Source organism: Takifugu rubripes, unplaced genomic scaffold (genome assembly GCF_901000725.2).
Source record: "Takifugu rubripes unplaced genomic scaffold, fTakRub1.2, whole genome shotgun sequence".
Taxonomy (NCBI): domain Eukaryota; kingdom Metazoa; phylum Chordata; class Actinopteri; order Tetraodontiformes; family Tetraodontidae; genus Takifugu; species Takifugu rubripes.
Genome location: NW_021821585.1, coordinates 33700 through 53340, shown reverse-complemented (window position 1 = coordinate 53340; position 19641 = coordinate 33700). Strand labels below are relative to the sequence as shown.

General features: G+C 50.8%; 3 protein-coding genes and 1 long non-coding RNA gene across 5 annotated transcripts; all 4 read left to right on the top strand.

The window, feature by feature from the left end:
• Positions 1-12: 12 nt before the first annotated feature.
• Positions 13-7607, top strand: LOC115248141 (protein PRRC2A-like; the record flags this gene model as incomplete). The annotated part of the gene is given in 6 exon segments (XM_029831763.1): positions 13-259; positions 1062-1318; positions 1435-1717; positions 2251-2473; positions 2609-3871; positions 3873-7607. Coding segments are annotated over 6 exon segments (4002 nt in total), but the record flags the coding sequence as incomplete, so codon positions are not given.
• A 1175-nt stretch (positions 7608-8782) lies between these two features.
• LOC101074217 (casein kinase II subunit beta) lies at positions 8783-12191 on the top strand. Its single transcript, XM_003976010.3, has 7 exons — positions 8783-8940; positions 9311-9392; positions 9771-9873; positions 10067-10182; positions 10400-10475; positions 10648-10837; positions 11273-12191. Exons 2-7 carry the CDS (start codon positions 9321-9323, stop codon positions 11361-11363), a joined length of 648 nt encoding a protein of 215 aa, XP_003976059.1. The 5' UTR covers positions 8783-8940; positions 9311-9320; the 3' UTR covers positions 11364-12191.
• Positions 12192-12726: 535 nt separating this feature from the next.
• On the top strand, positions 12727-13278 carry LOC115248143 (uncharacterized). Its single transcript, XR_003887140.1, has 2 exons — positions 12727-13005; positions 13165-13278. It is a non-coding gene; the product is annotated as an uncharacterized lncRNA (long non-coding RNA).
• A 456-nt stretch (positions 13279-13734) lies between these two features.
• Positions 13735-18028, top strand: LOC101074888 (sperm acrosome membrane-associated protein 4-like). 2 transcript variants are annotated; one of them, XM_003976012.3, is made up of 4 exons: positions 13735-13819; positions 14556-14628; positions 17409-17519; positions 17603-18028. In XM_003976012.3, exons 2-4 carry the CDS (start codon positions 14577-14579, stop codon positions 17830-17832), a joined length of 393 nt encoding a protein of 130 aa, XP_003976061.1. In that variant the 5' UTR covers positions 13735-13819; positions 14556-14576; the 3' UTR covers positions 17833-18028. The 2 variants fall into 2 exon arrangements, with proteins under 2 accessions (XP_003976061.1, XP_029687626.1); XM_029831766.1 differs by lacking the exon at positions 13735-13819 and adding an exon at positions 14152-14175.
• Positions 18029-19641: the final 1613 nt, after the last annotated feature.

The window sequence follows — 19641 nt, the reverse complement described above, 5'->3', positions numbered from 1 at the left end:
AGCAGCAAAAAGCACGGCACCAATGTAGGAGTTGGCGGTAGCAGCAGTAAATCCCCCAGCCTGGACGGAAACTCAACTACTGCCACAGCCGGCAGCCTCAGCCCATCTGTTTCAGTCTCTTCACCCAACACCAGCCAGCCTCCATCCCCCTGTGTGGATCCTGAGGAGCCTCCACCATTTGCTGGCCAACCAACATCAAATCCTTTAGTCGGTGAACAACAGCGAGGCAGCAGTAAGAGCAGTTATGACTCCAGTGCTGGTAAATATTCCAACACCTGTTTTCAGAACCAACAGGTTTGACTGTTATGTGGGTTTTTGGTTTCTAAGACTGATCAGATCGTGTGTACGTACAGGCGACTGGTGATAGTCGCGCCATTATTGTATGAGTGAGCTGGGCCTCGAGCTGGTCGCTGGCAGGCCAGAAAGTGCTTTTACTATGCATGATTTATATATGAACATGAAGGTGATTACGCAGGAGGAGAAGGGAAAAAGAACACGAGTCTCACCCGAGAAACAAGCACCCGGTAGCTCTGAGTGACATTCCATCTTAAACACATCTTGTAGTTTAATAAAAGATGTATATTTAAATGGAAGGCATTTATGTAGTAGGCCTGCTTCTTTACTTTGTGACTAAAGTGCTGTGTTTTGATGCTGATGTTGAATTCGTGAGTAAAGCCTCAACCTTTGAGCAGGCCCTCTCGTGCTCGTTGGGCTGCCACACAGTTAAACTGTCCGTTTCTAATCCAATATTACTCAATTTTTCACCAGAATTTTCAGGTGTCCTAGTACCTGCAAAAGGAACCTGCTATAACTGTGACTTATTAGTAGCGTGTTCATTGTTTCCATAAGAATGGAAAACTCCTTTAGGAAAAACTTGCCAACCTATCGGCTCGAGACTTGGCATTAACTAGGTGTTAACTAATGTATTAACTAATGTGCTATGCATATTAACTGTATGTATTCATAGTTCCACTGTCTAGAATTTGCTGTCTTAGGATACATTTTCAGACTTGTGCTGCATTACTGAATCCTGACCCCTAACAAGCTACTCGTCTGTCCAGAGTCCCAGCAGTGTCCTCAGCCAGCCGTGTCCCAGGCTCCACAAGCTGCCATGGACAGGCCTTTACCCGGAGAAATCAAGGACGAGACTGCGGGCTGCACTCACGGTCGCACAGGGAGCGGAAATGAAAGAGGAGTCGACCAAGTCAAGATTGAGACTGCTGGAAGTGGAGCAAGTCGTCCAGCCGGTGGTCTTCCTAACCAAGGCTACTCAAAGTACCAAAAGTCTCTTCCACCTCGATTTCAGAGGCAGCAGCAGGTACAAAGTTACGAGTCAGTTGTTTGAGTGGGTTGTGATGACTAAAGTGGCCCCACAGTATCGTTACGATTGTGTCTGGTCAAACGTGGTCCCGAGATACGATGTTTTCTCTGTAGGAGCAGCTCCTCAAACAGCAGCAGCAGTGGCAGCAGCAGCACGGCCAGTCGTCTCAGAGCCAGCTCTCCCCCCAGCCACAGGCTCCTTCTGCAGGTTCCACACCCCAGTCAGGCCCTGGACCAAAACAAGGTGGGCCACTTTACCAACCCAGCAGCATGGTTCGACCCCCACCCCTGCCAATAATTGATCCCCGCTGGATGATGATGCCCTACATGGACCCTCGCATGATGCAGGGCCGCCCACCTCCAATGGACTTCTATTCAGCCGGCATACACCCATCTGGTGAGTGTGTGTGTGTGTGTGTGTGTGTGTGAGCATGTGTGAGCGTGTGTGTGTGTGTGAGTGTGTGCGTGTGTGTGTGAGTGCGTGTGTGTGTGTGTGTGTGAGCGCGCGCGTGTGTGTGTGTGAGTGTGTGTGTGAGCGCGTGTGTGTGTGTGTGAGCGCGTGTGTGTGTGTGAGCGCGTGAGTGTGTGTGTGTGTGTGAGCGTGCGTGTGTGTGTGAGTGCGTGTGAGCGCGTGTGTGTGTGTGAGTGAGTGTGTGTGTGTGTGTGAGCGCGCGTGTGTGTGTGTGTGAGCGTGATAAAGCTGTTAGTGTCCTCGGTCCTTGTGCCACTTCGCTCTCACCCTCATTTCTGCAGACCTACAGCGTAATCTTCTGGCAAACCCAGTAATTAATCGATTGACCTAAACAAAGCATTAAAAATGAAAAGTTGACTTTCTATCTGTACTTAACTTAAAATTAGATAAATGCCAGATTCTAATTTTGTCGTTGCTCGGCAACCCTATTTATTTTAAAAAGTGCTTTGCTCTGGCAGGTCTTATTGGGCGTGAGCGGTCTGATTCAGGAGGATCTGGGTCAGAACCGTTTGACAGGCAGCAGCCGCTTCCAGGGCAACCTCAGCGTGGGACTCCTCCAATGGACCCTAAGCTAGCCTGGGGGCCAGAGGTGTTCCCTGGACCTGGGGAGGGGCGGGGGCTGGCGTCGCCACTCAGACAGAAGCAGGGAATGGACGAGGATGACGGGGCCAAAGGACCCAGGTATAACTCGGTCCACATGTAATTGTATTGCACTCATTCGTACCGTTTTATATGATTTTTTGATGCCATTTGTATTAGAAATATATAAAATTATTTGTATTTAATGATAATGGTATTGTTTCCTGTCTATTTCAGGAGTGACACACCTCCACATCGCATGCGAGAAGGTGTACTGGGACCAATACAGCAGCCTGGAACTAACAGTGGGACATCCAGTCAGACGCCACCTTTAGTTGGCGCACAAGTTGGGGCACAGGGAAGCAGCCATCATACACATCACTACATGGGTGGACAGGGAAACTACAGTAACTTCCCAGACCAAAGTGCACGGATGCTCCCCCACCAACAGCAGCAGAGGCCAGCGGAGAGAGGAAACAAGCAGCATGGCTTCACCCACCAAGATGACGCTCCTAGAGGATCCCAGCAGGGCCAAATGTGGGGAGCTCCACACTCTCAGTATGATCGAAATAGTCGAGTCGACGTCCCGGCAGTTGAGAGCAGCTCTCATCTCCACCTTCATCACAGCCACCACCCTCAGCAGCCTCACTTTGCTCTTCACCCACACAAGCCAGAAAACAGTCGTGATAGGGTTGTTGAGGGGCCTGCTAAGAAGAGAGATTCTCCCCCAATACATCAACCCTCCACCTCATCCTGCTCCTCCTCCTCCTCCTCTGCCAGGGATGATGGAAATGTCAAAGTTGCTATGCATCATCATCATCATCATCATCATCATAGAGAAAATGAGCCTGGTATGGGGAAAGGTCATGGAGAAAGAGGAAGCATCAATAGCAGTCACGTTAAACAGGAGAAGGTCAGTTTCGTTACTGCAAGCCCACCTCCTAATCAACATGGCAGCCACACGCCGCCTCAGCAGCAGCAGCAGCAGCAGCAGCAGCAGCAGCAGCAGCAGCAGCAGCACCACCACCCCCCCCATTCTAAACCCAACCAAAGAGGTGGAAGAGAACACAAGACAGAAACTCACTGGGGCCCACGGCCTGGCAGCAGCACTAGTGGCGGCTCCTCTCACGGTAGGAGGGCCAACAGCAATGCGGGAGGGGGGAGCAACTCGTGTGGAGGGGAGGAACTCGTCACTGTCTCGGAGCACAAGCCCTCCAATCAGACAGTCGGCACCAGCAACAAGAGGGCTGGGCCCATTAAAAAACCAGTGTTGAAAGAGATGAAGAAAGATGGAGGGGAGGTGGATGAAAAGACAACTGTAGGCCTTGGTAAAGACAAAGAGCAGGATGCAGGCCAGCCCAGTTCCACCAAGCAGGATGGATCCTCCAGCTCCCAGAACACCTCAGCACCACCTAAAGATGAATCGGCTCCCGCAGCCAAACCCAGAAATGCTGGAAAAGAAAGATTTGGGGGAGGTGGGGGAAATCGAGGGTCCAAAGATGCAGATGTCCAATCTGGATTTTCAGGGGTCCTCTTCCAGGAGGGAAATGGATCGCTCCTTTGAGAGGGGCCGCAGCACTATCCATCACCATGGGCTGCCTGCCAAAGGGAGCAGAGCCAGTCGAGGACGGGGGGGAGAATTCTTTGGGCGTGGACGTGGCTACCGTGGCACCTACACATCTGCTGCTGGGCCCAGTGGTGGTGGTCGTGGAAGAATGGGGGGCAGGAGTGGCAGAGACTTTCGTTCATCTGTTGCTGGGGGCCACCAAAATGAGTCCAGGGGAGAGGGGGGCGTTGGCAGGCATGGACAAGATCGCTCACAACACAACCCAGCCAGGGCCAGAAATCGAAGTGAGACCCGGAGTGAGGGTTCGGAATATGAAGAAATCCCCAAGAGGAGAAGGGAGAGAGGGTCTGAGACTGGCAGTGACAGTGGTGCTAGTGAGCTGGGTCACTCCGACAAGGATGAGGTCCAGAAAGCCAGCACCAAAAATGGCTCCGACCATGCCATCTCAACTGGACACGTGTCATCTGCCCCACCGAGAGGTTCCCAGGCCCGGGTCTTCACGCCCAGAGGTGTACCTTCTAGAAGAGGAAGGGGTGGGGGCAATGGGGGAGGGAACATCTACCGTGGCGGCTGCAATGTCGGGGGAACACCTGGACCGCTCAGAGTGGGTCCTGCTTCGGCCTCGCACGGTGGGCCCTCCAGGTCCTCGGCCTCAGGTCGAAAGCAGCAAAGCCCCCCTCAACATCCGGGGCCCAAAGACACGGGCAAAGGAGCCAACGGGGGAGAGAAGAAGGACAAGATGGGTGACGTCAGCCAAGCCCAGAGTCACGCCCCCAAGCCCCCCCAGCCGTCTCTGGCTGCTACAACAGCTGCCACTTTAGGCTCTGCTGAAAATGGAGCAGTTGTAGCCCAGCAGGGCGGGCCCAGCAACCATGCCTCGACCCCCGGGGGGCCCAACGTGCTGCCGCTGCCCACCCCCCGCGGGTTTGAGCGACCGCCCCGCCGTCGCCGTCATGGCCGCTCCCAGCATCAGCAAGACAAGCCGCCCCGCTTTCGCAGGCTCAAGGAGAGGGAGAATGCAGCCCGCATTAATGGGGGCGTGGGGGTGATTGGGGGAGGAAGGCCCTCCTCCCCCTCGGTGCACTCGGTTCAGGAGAGTAATGGAGCGCCCCTCGGTGCCACCGTGACCGGCAATACACAAAATAACACGGTTACTAGCAACAGCAGTGGCGGTGGGCACCTCAGCCATTCGAACAGCCACCCTCACCACTACAACAACCAAGGCATAGCTGCACAGCCCCCCCCCCAGCACCACCACAGCCATGGAGCAAAATCCCCCGACTTCACTAACCAGAACTCAGACCAAGCCAACGAAGAGTGGGAGACCGCCTCGGAAAGCAGCGACTTCACAGAGTTCCGAGATAGAGAGGGTGGAGGGGGAGGAAAACCATATTCATCTCATCACCCCCACCACCTGGGACGGGGAGGGGGGGGTAGCGGAAGTATGGGAGAGCGGGAGATGGCGGGAAAAGAGCCCTCCACTAATAAAAGGAGTTTCTCAAGTCAGCGTCCTGGTATGGAGCGCCAGAACCGTCGGGTCAATCCTGGAGGAGGAAGAGGCCCCAGAGGCCCACCTGGCAGTGGCTCGGGGGGGGGCAGTAATGGAGGAGGCAATCGTGGGGAGAAACGGGTCAACATGCCTTCCCCCAAAAATAGGAAATGATTGGACAGAACGCCACTGGCATCGGAACGGCCCCTCAGACGAATCGGAATCTCCTGGGTGGAGTGGCTGCTGTTGCCATGGCGCTCAGATGTTGGCGTGTTGTACAGTGTGTGCTGTTCCCTTTGAGTCCCCCCATCATGGTTTCATCCCCCGTCCGTTGGTGTACGTTTCTCCGTGGTTCCTCCACCCTCCAGGAGAGTCTCCGCCCCGTTGGGTCTGAGCGAAGGCGTCCACACATAGAAGCACAACACAGGCAGCACATGGAAACGCTAGATTTCATTGGCAGAACTAGATTGATCGGCTCCTTTTTATATCCTGTCTGTTTCTACCACACTTTGGCCTTGGGTGAAATGTCTGGTGCAGAACTGCACGTGTCCTCCGCAGGGACGAGTGCAGCTTTATCTTTTAACATGGACAATGTAAAGTAAGAGTCTGCTTCCTTTCTGTCCCTAACCTTTCTGCTTCGCTGTCATCAGTCATTTCCTGTTACATTTGGGGCTTCGTTAGTCAACTGTGGGATTGGGAAGCTTCGTTGGGCTTGAATATCAACGGGGCTGCTCTTCGCTCCTCAGGAGTTTCCCCTTCAACCCACTCTGACATTTTACTAGAATTTGTTGATATTTTTGTTGGGGGGACCCTCCCTCCCCAACGTCATTATATCTTTTGGCAGTTATCCTGAGATCAGTAGTTTTCCTCTTGGACTTTTGTTTACCCTATAAAGACTGTCATCATAGCTTGTTGGCTTTATTTTAACAACCATTATTTCCTCAGTGACTTCCATTTGTATGGAATAAAAATGTAGGATGGATGGAAAAATGGCAGAACTTGTCCGTGCTTCAGTCGGTGCTTAGTTCTGTTAACACTCCTCGTACGGCGCCGTTTGACTTCCTTTGGTCTTTGTTTTCTTTGGGCGAGTGAAGCAAACGGGATGAGAACTGAGCGCTGCCCCGGCCTTCTGCTCTGACTCTTCCCTTGGCTCCTCACGTCAAGAAGGACTTTAAAATCAAGAGCTTGTCCGGGGACGTGGGCCTGACTGGTCTGGGGGGCCGTCTGGGGGCACCTTGGGGGCCAGCAGATGGTGGCGAGCCCTGGAAACCCTGGACCGATGTAGGGATGCCCTCAAACATGGGCGGCATCATACATGAGAGACATCACAGTGGCACCGTCCGCTGCCCCCCCATTCACCCATTCACCCATTCACCCACTCATTCACTGCTGTAAGTTGGGGTCGTTTGTTTACTGACCGGTGTGAAGATCGTCTCGGGGATGTTGTGAGTAGGGCATTTGATGATTCTTATTTTTGTAATGTGTAAGTGTGTGGCATGTGTGTGTTTCCAGGTGTCTGTAATAACGGGGGGGGGCAGGCGGTTCACATGAATGGCGAGCACCTTCTGCCTTGTTTGCCCACATGGTTCAGCTAATGTTCCCTAGCAAGACAGTTGTGTCGCTTCCATGCATCAGACATATATACATTCAAATATGTGTATATGCTCCTCGAACCTTTAACGTCTCATGTAAACAGGATCAGCAGGCAAGCGAAGCTGGATGTCTTTCTCTGCCCCCCCACTGACTCCTAAGCATGGACACGCACCCATGGGTGTCGCTTGCCTTGTCTCTTACTGGTTTCAACCTTGTACACACAACACTGGCTCGGAGAGTGCTTCATCTTTCCTTAACTCCTAATGTTAATGTGCGCATTACTTCACGTACCCATGTTAAAAAGAAACGTAGTGTATTCCAGAAAAAAACTTAAAGATTGTACTATGTTTAAGGTACCTGGAGTGATTCAAGCTGTTATAACAATTATGGTTTTATTAATGGAACCATAATATACACACATGTATGTATATTGGTATGTATCTAAGTTTTGTCTACCCCAACTTACATTCCCACAAACAAATGCCATTTTAGTTCAAGGGAGCAATGTACAAGCAGAGAAGTGTCTTATTATAATAAAGTTATACAGAGAAGGCAAAGTTAAATAAACTACTTTTGATTTAATTCAACCTTTATTTGTATGTGTCTGAATTATTTTTTGGAGTAGGAAAAAGGTTTAGTTTAGTTACCAACTAAAGAGTTGGATTATAATAATTGATGTTCAGGTTTGACCCATGATTTCCAGCCTTTCAGTTTACAATATACTGGGAATACTACATTTGTGTGTGTATTGGAATACTTTGTGTTGTCGTTTCAACATCTCTTCAACATCTCTTAAATATAATTATGTCACTTAATCTTCCAAAACGCTTTGCGGGCCGCGATTCTTGTACGTGCCGCCAGCAGAAGGCGGTAGAGAGCCGCGGAGGGTTACTGCGACTCACTGCCGCCAGCAGGGGGCGGTAGAGAGCCGCGGAGGGTTACTGCGACTCACTGCCGCCAGCAGGGGGCGGTAGTGAGCCGCGGAGGGTTACTGCGACTCACTGCCGCCAGCAGGGGGCGGTAGCGAGCCGCGGAGGGTTACTGCGACTCACTGCCGCCAACAGGGGGCGGTAGTGAGCCGTGGAGGGTTACGGAGACTCACTTCCGCCAGCAGGGGGCGGTAGCGAGCCGCGGAGGGTTACGGAGACTCACTGTCGCCAGCAGGGGGCGGTAGAGAGCCGCGGAGGGTTACGGAGACTCACTGTCGCCAGCAGGGGGCGGTAGAGAGCCGCGGAGGGTTACGGAGACTCACTGTCGCCAGCAGGGGGCGGTAGAGAGCCGCGGAGGGTTACGGAGACTCACTGCCGCCAGCAGGGGCGGTAGAGAGCCGCGGAGGGTTACGGAGGCTCACTGCCGCCAGCAGGGGGCGGTAGAGAGCCGCGGAGGGTTACGGATGCTCACTGCCGCCAGCAGGGGGCGGTAGAGAGCCGCGGAGGGTTACGGAGACTCACTGTCGCCAGCAGGGGGCGGTAGAGAGCCGCGGAGGGTTACGGAGGCTCACTGCCGCCAGCAGGGGGCGGTAGCGAGCCGCGGAGGGTTACTGCGACTCACTGCCGCCAGCAGGGGGCGGTAGAGAGCCGCGGAGGGGTTACGGAGACTCACTGCCGCCAGCAGGGGGGCGGTAGCGAGCCGCGGAGGGTTACGGAGACTCACTGCCGCCAGCAGGGGGCGGTAGAGAGCCGCGGAGGGTTACGGAGACTCACTGCCGCCAGCAGGGGGCGGTAGAGAGCCGCGGAGGGTTACGGAGGCTCACTGCCGCCAGCAGGGGGCGGTAAAGAGCCGCGGAGCGTTACGGAGACTCGCTGGTAAACGAGCAAGAACCCGTCTTTGATCCTGTTTTTCGGGGGTGGTGTCCATTTTATTTACACCAGTGGATTTGCAAGAGATTCTCTCGTATTCAGGCGGCTGCATTAAGAACCAGTAAGTTGTGGGATATCACATCCTGACCAAGTGTCACGTGTTCTCGGACAGGCTGCGGACGCTGCGGACGCACCGATCTGTTCGGCGAGGCCTGTTTCTAATTATGCGCCATTTCTGTCACGTCCCGGCTGCTAAGTGCAGCGAGCTAATTGTGATTACATTTACAAATGAACGTCGACAGTGAATATTCGAAGTAATTAGTGCCGAGTTAACCGTTGCGTACGTAAGTATAAATGAGTTTGAGGCTATAGCATCACTGTGCCGACGTTTTTAGTGTGGTTTGAGGCGATGCTAGCGGCTAGCTAGCTAGCTAGCCCGGCTCCCAGACGCACGCTAGATGCTTCATTTGTGGTTCGTTTCTCTTTTAAAGGTCTTGAACGATGAGCAGTTCAGAGGAAGTTTCGTGGATCTCCTGGTTCTGCGGATTGAGGGGCAACGAGTTTTTCTGTGAAGTAAGAAGTCCAATTCTTTCATACTGTGAATGAACCCGGTCTAGCAGAGCAACTGGTCCGGTGGTACATTTAGTTTCTAAGCCCTTCAGAACCATCTGGACCCAAATGCTCCCATCTTTGCTGCTGGACATCAGATCCAAGTTCGGGACTTTGTGGGGGAAAAGAACTATTACATGACGGGACCGAGGATTTATATGCAAGATGATGTTTTCAAAAGTTGAATTTTATTGATTGATTATTCCATGATATTGGCCCTTAAACACTATTTTGACCTTATTTCTGTTGCTATGAAGCATCTTTAGTTGAGGAGGTTTGTGCACGTTTAGCGGCTCCAGCAAGACTGATCATGTTTTTCCATCTGAATTCCCTCACATAAAGGTTGATGAGGACTACATTCAAGACAAATTTAACCTGACCGGACTAAACGAGCAGGTCCCCCACTATCGACAAGCCCTCGACATGATCCTGGACCTTGAACCAGGTCTGTATGGTTCTGGAGCACAAGTGCAAATTACACCTGCCAAGAACTATTTCAAACATCCAGAGAATTTCTTCTAAATTCAGGCGTGACGAGAGGAACCATCGTGTTATTACATCATTATTACATCATTATTACCTCAGATCCCTCGAACAAAAGCTGCTGTTTTCAGTGTTTCATTGTTTCCTGTTTGCAGATGAGGAGTTGGAAGACAACCCCAACCAGAGCGACCTGATCGAGCAGGCGGCCGAGATGTTGTATGGTCTGATCCACGCACGCTACATCCTGACCAACCGAGGCATCGCACAAATGGTGCCGCTCCTTCCATCAGCCATTAACCGTGGGGGGTCCGCTTTATATCAAAGGGGATTTTGAGTGCTGTCATCTCAGGAACGGTTGCGTGATGGGTCGGGGGTTCGGGTCAGAGGATGGAGACGAGGCTTCAGCCTCAACTGGAACCATTGTTGTTTTGATCTCACTGTTGCTTTTAGCTGTAAATAACAGCAACTTTCTGATTTATCATTCGCAGTTGGAGAAATACCAACAAGGGGATTTTGGTTATTGCCCCCGGGTCTATTGTGAAAACCAGCACATGCTTCCTATCGGTGAGTCTAAACACAGAGCCTGAGGCGTGCTGGACCCAGCAGCACTGCTGGACCCAGCAGCACTGCTGGACCCAGAACTGCTGGACCCAGCAGCACTGCTGGACCCAGCAGCAGCAGTTGAGGGACCAGAACCAAAGTGCTGAAGGTTTTCTGAACGGTGGCTGTTTCCCAGGCCTGTCTGACATCCCAGGAGAGGCCATGGTGAAGCTGTACTGCCCTAAATGTATGGACGTCTACACGCCCAAGTCCTCCAGGCATCACCACACCGATGGAGCCTATTTTGGCACCGGTTTCCCACACATGCTCTTCATGGTTCACCCAGAGTACAGATCCAAGAGGCCCGCCAATCAGTTTGTCCCAAGGTTTGTGCCCCCCCTCCTCCCCCCCTCCCGTTTGAGCCGAGATGAGTTTGGCTAAAACTTCCTGATGACGGGAGGCTCCAGTGTGCTTAGCATCTTAGCATCTGCTTAGCATCTTAGCCAGCCGCTTAGCATCTTAGCCAGCCGCTTAGCATCTTAGCCAGCCGCTTAGCATCTTAGCATCTGCTTAGCATCATAGCGTCTGCTTAGCATCTTAGCCAGCTGCTTAGCATCTGCTTAGCATCATAGCATCTGCTTAGCATCATAGCGTCTGCTTAGCATCTTAGCCATCTGCCTAGCATCTTAGCCATCCGCTTAGCATCTTAGCCAGCTGCTTAGCATCTTAGCATCTGCTTAGCATCTTAGCATCGGCCCTTTACTGAAGTTGCAGCTTGTTGTTGCAACCCTTGAAGACTTGTCACGTCTCTGCCTTGGCAGGTTGTACGGGTTCAAGATCCACCCCATGGCCTACCAGCTGCAGCTGCAGGCAGCCTCCAGCTTCAAGAGCCCCGTCAAGGCCATTCGCTAGAGCGCGCGAGCCCAGGAGGAGCAGACGTGCTGCGAAATAGAAAATAAGAATTATTGTGAGAAGGGACAGGGTCACCTGCATGTACCAGTGCTTCTCAGATGTCCCCTTTCTTCCCTCAAGACTGTATTATTTTGCTTTAGTGTATGGTAAAGAAACCAAGTAAAGATTTTTGAGTATGAGCCAAACAGAGATGCACAGCCATGAATTACTGACACACATCAACATATGACACACGCGAGCACACGGGACCTCCGTGGATGTGCCCCCACTCATCGGTGCCACGGGCAGGAGCTGCAGGTCAAAGGTCAGGTGGTGTCGCTGGTGAGAAGATGGACTGTTGGACATGTGCCGCTCTGTTCTGCTCCGCTCTGTTCTGTTGCTCCGCTGTTGGCGACACCATCTGCCCCAGAAAGGAGCCCTTTCTGCCCCATCTGCCCCAGAAAGGAGCCCTTTCTGCCCCCTCTGTCGCTGGGATGTTCCGGTGGTAAGATGAGCCCCCCCCCCCCCCACTGGGCAGCTGTGTAGAAATAAACTCCCGTAGTTTGTTCCGTTCGGGTCGACGAGGAATTTAGGCAGTCTGATCCGCACTGGTGCTGCTGGTCGTCCTTTATGTCCCCATTTAACCAGGAATCCTCATCATGTTGGTCACTTTTGGGTCGGGTCATGTCTGAAACACTTCTGTGCGGCTGGAGCAGATATTTTTGGATTTTGTGATAGAAGAGAAGGTGTATTTAAGTGTCTGGATTTAACTCGTGTGGTTCAGTTTTGTTTTTGTCTTTGGGGGGGGGGGCAGCTTCAGAATTCTCAATAAACATCTTTTCATACTGACTCGGTTCTGAACCTGCAGTTTGGATCTCTGCCTCTTGGGGGTCGCCAGAGAGCCTGGTGGAGGCGCGCTTCCTTCCGACAGTTGCGCGTTCACGATAGTCGGAACTCCCGTGTTTCCCAGTGCTGTTAATGGGAAGACTGGTCCGGCTGCTGCTGCTGCTGCTGCTGGAATCTGCGCGTGTCTGAGTCGGTGGGGACACAACGAGCCTTCCGACGTGCACGAGAGGTGCGGTCATGTGAAGAGCTGCTGCCCCTTTATTACTTAATGAATTGCTTAATTAACCAAGCGCCTGAGACACAAGGTGGAGCTGGATGGTTGTCAGCGGTGTCCCCACGTGACTGTTGCGTCAGACCCGCAGGCAGCAGAACGGGAGGCTCGTGCGTGACTCAGGAACTCCGGACCCGCCCCCGTTCCCTCCCCAGCTGAAGAGAGACCAGTCAAACTCCCCCCCCCCCAACCTCCCTCTCTCTCCCCTCCCCCTCTCTCCCCCCGCCTCCCCGCCCCCCCTCTCCTATTTCCTAACGATCTCTCCCAACATGGGGGCTGATGGAGCCACAAAAGCTTCGTCCTCATTCACTCGAGGCTTTTGTCAACTCTCTCAGGTGTTTGTGAAGGAGGCCGACAAAGGAAAACTGCCCCGGGACCAACTGGGGGGGGGGGGGGGCAAGAACAGACTTGATCGTCTAATGTTCAACCAGTAAAAAAAGACCTGCTGTTAAAATGGAGCTTCAACAAAACCTGAATCGAGTTCTTGTCACACCAAGAAATAAGAAAAAAAGTGGAATCAGCCTGTGATCGATGAGGCTCGTGGAGGTGATCCCCTCTCCTCCCCCCTCCCCCCCCCTCCCCCTCCTAGTACTACTCAGTGTGTGGGGTTCATCAACACACCCCACGGCCTCTGTGTCTGGTGAATAAATAAGGAAGAATTAGTTCCTAATTGTTCGTTAATATTTGCATCTCGTTTTCATGCAGATGAAGATCAAACAAGCCTCTGATGTCATCATCTTTCCACAGCAGCGTCTCCATCCCAGTCTGTCCACAGGAGCCTCCCCAGGGAAGGCCTTTATTAAAATCCTGTTATTACCACTCCTCATGTTATACGTCGTGTTATTACCACTCATGTTATACGTCGTGTTATTACCACTCATCATGTTATACGTCGTGTTATTACCACTCATCATGTTATACGTCGTGTTATTACCACTCATCATGTTATACGTCGTGTTATTACCACTCATGTTATACGTCGTGTTATTACCACTCATCATGTTATACGTCGTGTTATTACCACTCATCATGTTATACGTCGTGTTATTACCACTCACGTTATACACGGCACGGTCAGAATGGGACCAAGAGCAGAAGATTCCACTTTGGTGAAACTTCCTGGTTCCATCTAGAAGCTTGATTGTTTATCGTTGGGAGGTGGGGCCACTTTCAACATAAGATCAAAGCCCCACTTCCAAGGGGCTTTGATCATAAAGCAGCTTTATGCTTGTACTGCTGCTGCCTCATATCAACTATTACAGCTTTACTGGTCCAAACGTTTGAAAGTTGAACAACCTCGTTCCAAGAACATAAAGATCCGTCCACCTCAAGACTCTCACCAACTGATCCGGTATCCCAGGTAAGGGGCATTAGTGGCTGTACGTCAGATCTGTGGGGCAGAGATCTGGTGGTGATCTGGTGCACGATGAATTTGTGCACGTTCCTCAGGAATTTATACGCATAAAGTTAGTAAAATAAGTCACCAGATCCAGTCACGGACCACCGATACTGGATCAAGGACCAGTTGGTTGCAGGAATGTTTTCAGGATGATCCTGATCCAGCTGCTTTCAGCTTAGATCATAAAGCAACTTTGTGCATAAAGCTTCGTTCCGGATCCTTTACTGGGTCACTGGTCCAAACATTTAAACAGGGAGACGACAGATCCCTCAAAGCGCCTCAGTGATCCCCAACCAGACGTGACCAACTCGTTCCAGGTAATCGAGTTAAGGGGAGTATTAGTGGGTGTACCTGTGGGGCGGAGATCCGGAGATCTGGCGGAGATCCGGAGATCTGGCGGAGATCCGGGTGTAAATTACACGTAAACGTCTCGGCTAGAAAGAAGGAACCAAAATTCATCATTTCCGCTACCTTCCATCGACTCAAACCCGCAGATCCCAGCTCGGTTCTGCTCGGTTCTGCTCGGTTCTGCTTCCCACCGTTGACTTCCCTCCCTGCTGGAACTGAACGGGTTTACCTGGGAGGAATCCCGGGAGGTGGCGGCTCCACAGGCCCCCCCTCCCGTGGGGGGAGGTGGGTCATTATAAGTGCCGACGCCCGCTGGTCCCTCTAACGGGCTCATGTGTCTCCTCTGAAGGTTCCTCCAGCCGAGATCAAGATGAACAGAACTCTCTTCTACCTGCTCGCAGTCGGACTCTGCTGCGCCATCGGTGAGTTTGGGTTTTCTTTGATCTCTTTGATCCGTTTTTTACGGATTTGGAAATGGACTTTTAAAAATTGCTGCTTCGGAAGAGTTGGCGATAAAATGTGCGTCTAGAATAAATGTCACATCCAGAAAAGATGCTTTTGTTGTTCTGAAATAGCATCTTCTCCCATTTCTCCCATTTCTCCCAACTTCTCCCGTTTTATGACGTTTTGCCTGTTTCTGGAGCCTTCGGGCACAAAACTCACCGAACAAGTTTCATTTGGATTCACACTTGTCTCCTTTACTTTTTATAAATGTAAATGCAGCTTTTGCTGGTTGCGATCTGGGGATTTTTGTTTGTTTTGTTTTTTTACTGCGTGCGTGCGTGCGCGCGTGCGTAAGGTGGGGTGTTTCTCACACTTATCTAGCGGCTGCGGATTCTTCATGCAGCAGTGTGATCTGATACATTACGATAATGAACCTTTAATGGACTTTTGTTTGACATGATTGCACCAATTATTTGCTGAAAGGGTGGTTTTGATCCGAGCAGCCCCCCAGGTCCAGTCCCAGTTTAGGGCGAGGCCGTCCGGGTCCTCGCAGACGTTCCTAAAAAGCTCAGTCGTGTCTCAACCTGCCAGCTGCTCCAGGAATTCCTCAGCCTGGAACATAAAGTGGGCCCGGACACACAGCCCCGAACTATTGTCCCGTTTCCTCTGTTATGTGACCGAGGCGGCTCTGGTTCGGCCCACGCCCTTCTGACCGATATCCAGGATGTCGTTGATGACAAATGTGACCTCGACAGAGGAAAAGTCTTTCAGGCTTCTTGTTTTTGAGGTTTTTCCAGACGATAATTACACGCTGAAGTACACAAAGAACAGGAATCTTGTTGGGATCTGACTAGATCACACAGGTGATCTAGTCACCAACCTCCGCAGGACAAAGCCTGACAAGCCAATTCTTATTGGGGATTTTTAATTAATAATTGCTAAATTCTCTAACATTCTTTCAATCTCCCTTTTTCATAAGAAAAAAAAAGGATAGCAGGAAGTTTTCCAGGGAACTTGTCTGATGAGATTAATATTAGCAATGATTTTGATTACGCTACGTTGCGTAATTGAGTTGAGGCCTTTTGTAACCTGTGAAACGTGTCAGTAAATGTCTTTAGTTTAGATAAAAGCACCTTGTTGGAGTGAACATGACAACATCTGCACCATTAAAATGTTCTCACGCTTCTGCCGCTTGGCTGCACCTGCGGTGAACCGACACTAGAGGGCAGCAACGCTCAGCGCTTCCCGACCAACTGGCGCGACTCCCAGTGTCACGTGCTGGTTTACTGGTCATTTGTGGTCATTTGTGGTCATTTGTGTGGTTAAGACGTTCACACCCGTTAGAACTGAAGAATCTTCTCCACTGATTCTCTGGAGTATTTAAATCTCATTTTTAACTCTCTAAAATCACATTTATTTGCAACGTGCCACATGAAACTGAGCTAAACTCTTAATTACAGTATAATTGATCCTGTGTGATCAATAACTAGTGAACACCAACGTGGCGGCCCCTGAGCAAGGTGCCAGGAGCCCCCAGATGTGGGGAGCAAAGGCTGATCCTGGTCCTCCCGACTCACCACATAAACATGGGGAATGTTCACGGGTGTGGCAGCAGCAGTGTCACATGACACATGATCACATGATCACATGATGATGCTTTTGTTCTGTGTGCGAGTGCGACGCCCAGTTGTGGTCCAATACAGGGCTGAATCACATATTATGATTTAGTTTGGACACACACACACACACATGCACACACACCCACACCCACACACACACACACACACACCCACACACACACACACACACACCCACACACACACACACACACACACACACACACACCCACACACACACACACCCACACCCACACACACACACACACACACACCCACACACACCCACCCACACACACACACACACCCACACACACACACACACACACACCCACACACACACACACACACAGTAGAACTTGAGCCATTACATTGACTTTAACTGTTTTTTAACTGTTGTTGGTGCTTCTCTAACCCTTCTCCCGTGGTTCCATTTTCACCACTAAAGCTCCATTTTTGGAGCTCGTTTAGGTCACTGGAGTTTGAGTTGTGTTAAGATGCCACGTTCATTGAACCTGTTGACCACATCTTGTAAAGACGAGTTTAAAGACTCTGAATACAGCAGATGTAGAGCTAACAGGCTAGCTTTAGCAAAACAACATATAAGAGGCCAAGCGGAGCACCATCCCATCATTAAACCCGTGACTGGATTGTCACTATTTCCTTGTGGTTTGCATAACAACATCTAAAACAATGTTGTGTATGAGGAATGAGGATGAGCAAATGTCTTTTGTCTCAACTAACAAGGCGTAAACCACTGACCAGTGCAACAGGATTCTGGGCTGGTTCCTGTGTGAGAGGCGTGTTCAGTCTCCCTTGAATCTCAGATGTCATGTTGACATTAATTCCTCGAGGTTTTCTCAGCAAACATCCGGTCGCTGGCAGCGTTGTGTCAAACGCCGCCACAGATTCCTCACAACTAGTCTATTACTAGTTAATCAGGATGAACCCAGCACTGCTGTGTTCATGGTTAAGACTGAAACTTGTGGAGAGATCTTAACTTACACTTGTAAAAGGTCATCGTCCTCTAGTCCAACCTGTTCAGGAATCATTCTTGATGATTGTCTTTTAATATAATGTTAATTTAAATGTGAATCTTGTGCCGTGCTAACGTCTCTGAGCCCTCTCCCCCTCCACGCCAGGTCAGGGCCTGCAGTGCTACAAATGCGATATGGGCTTCTGGTCGCTGTGCTACACCACCAAAGTCACCTGTGGCGCAGGCGAGTGGTGCTTCAGCGGGGTCGGGGAGGCAGGTAACGCACGGCGTGGTGTGAAATATGCGTGGCGTGATGTGCAGCGTGTTACAGCGGCGTGTCCTGTGCTCGCTCCCCTGCAGCGAGCTTCGTGAACATCATCAAGAAGGGCTGCCTGGCCGAGGCCAAGTGCAACAAGACCGTCAACGTGAACTTCCCCCCCAGCAACACCAATTCCACCGTTTACACCATGACCGAGACGTGCTGCAACACCGACCTGTGCAACGGCGCCCCGGGGCTGCCCGGGGGGTCCGGCGTGGGCGTGGCCTTGGCCACCATCGCTGCTCTGTTCCTGACCCGGGTCCTGGGGTGAAGCCCACAGAGGAGGTGGCGCAGTGCCGGAACACACGGGGGGCGGGAAGCTCCGGCGTTCCGCTTCAGGCCCGTCTGAGCCGGCTGCCGACCCGTCCTGCTGCTTTTGGGTCACAGCCTTTATTGTTCAAATACATCTGTTACAATCTTAAAGGTGGATTCTGGTATTTTTTCCTGTCATTAAACACTTAAGCTTAGTCACATCGACTCCGTAACACAAAAATGACGTTAATCTATGACCTTTGTGACGACTTTAAAGCTTTCTGACGTTTTATTCATGTTTCTTTCATGTTGTAATTGGCTGGTTAACGTGTGTTTACGGCGTCTTCCTGCATGTCTGCTGAACGTATGTACGGTGAATCTAGAGACCATGGGTTAAAGGTGTCTTCTCCATAAATCAAGTATTAGATGAGTTTGAGACTCCTGAGGCTGTTTGGGTCAAACCCAAGAAAAACCATAAGACAGGGAAAAAGGGAAAAGGAAAAAGGGAAAAGGGAAAAGGGAAAAAGGGAAAAGGAAAAAGGGAAAAGGGAAAAAGGGTTTTCCATAAATTGGCCGCGTTGACATGAAGAGAAATAAACACGAAACGAGGGAAACGTTCTTCTGTGTCGTTTCAGTCCTTTTTTCTTTTGACATCATTCTGCTACAGAAGACAGAAGCTGTTGGGGGTGTTTTCAGCCACCTGAACAGGTGAATCAGGGTGTGGAGCCTCAGGAACACAATGCTCGCCGCTCTGCCCTCAAATCACAGCTGAGTTTCAGTACAAGCTGCAGTTTCCCCGGTGAAAACGTCTTTTTTCTGTTTCTATCAAGTAGGGGAACATTTTCAATCCTGACATTTGTCTGGAACAGCGGCGTTAATCATCTCTTTGATCTCTTTGAAGTCTCAGGTGGCTGCTGAGTCAAGCGTCAGGTATTCTCGTAAACACACAGACCGATGTCGTCACTTTTGACCATTTTCAAGAGGATAAAAAGACAGGAAGAGGAAAGTTCTGTTAGAAATTTGAAGTCAAGGCTTTTTATAGATGGAGACTGATACAATTATATAAATGTTCACTACAAAACATCAAACAAACCAACCATAGACATATATTCATATATTCTCAAGTCACCTTTTGTGTTTTTAAATTCATCTTTTCCCGTCGATGAAAACCTCCCCCTCCGGTCCTGAATTTGACCGTCTGTAAATTTCAACACGTCTGATTTCCTAAGCAGCAGGTGTGTGTGCTGTCTGTGTCTGCTCCTCCTCTCCTGACAGAGCTTATATCCAGATATTGACACAACCGCTCAGAATAGAGGAGGACATCAGTCGTTGCTCTGCCTTTCAGCCATTTATTCACCAGCCTGAAACATCTGACAATTTTGGGTGTTTAAAGCAACTTTTGAGGCTCAAATAAAAGTGTTTTGCAGCCCGACACGGGGGGAAGGACCCAAATCTCCCTCAGTGACATCGCACTTCACATTCACATTCCTGAACATTTTCACTAACGCAGGGACAAAAGGCAGCAGCAAAACCCTCCCCTCACTTGTCTCCTATAAATGTCGGGCTGTTCCAGACCACTGGCTCAGTCTGACCAACACACGGCATCTCAGCACCTGCTTGGAGGATCCAGAACCTGACAAAGAGTCCAGCAACACAAGATGGCAAAGATCCTGAGTGCCACCATCGTCGCGGTTGCATTGTTGGTCGTAGGTAAGATTCAGAGATATTTTCTCATCTGTAAATGGAGCGTTTACAAATGTGTGTTTGATCTGACAAAGGAAATTCTCCCAAATAGACGTCTGACAGCTTTTCCACTTCATTTAGCTTT

Excerpts from the sequence above, each read along its gene's own strand:
- LOC101074217 (XM_003976010.3), top strand. The coding sequence starts at position 9,321 with ATGAGCAGTTCAGAGGAAGTTTCGTGGATCTCCTGGTTCTGCGGATTG. Across the intron at positions 9,874-10,066 it reads GATCCTGGACCTTGAACCAG|ATGAGGAGTTGGAAGACAAC; the intron begins GTCTGTATGGTT and ends TCCTGTTTGCAG. Across the intron at positions 10,476-10,647 it reads CCAGCACATGCTTCCTATCG|GCCTGTCTGACATCCCAGGA; the intron begins GTGAGTCTAAAC and ends GCTGTTTCCCAG.
- LOC101074888 (XM_003976012.3), top strand. The coding sequence starts at position 14,577 with ATGAACAGAACTCTCTTCTACCTGCTCGCAGTCGGACTCTGCTGCGCC. Across the intron at positions 14,629-17,408 it reads CGGACTCTGCTGCGCCATCG|GTCAGGGCCTGCAGTGCTAC; the intron begins GTGAGTTTGGGT and ends CCTCCACGCCAG. Across the intron at positions 17,520-17,602 it reads CAGCGGGGTCGGGGAGGCAG|CGAGCTTCGTGAACATCATC; the intron begins GTAACGCACGGC and ends GCTCCCCTGCAG.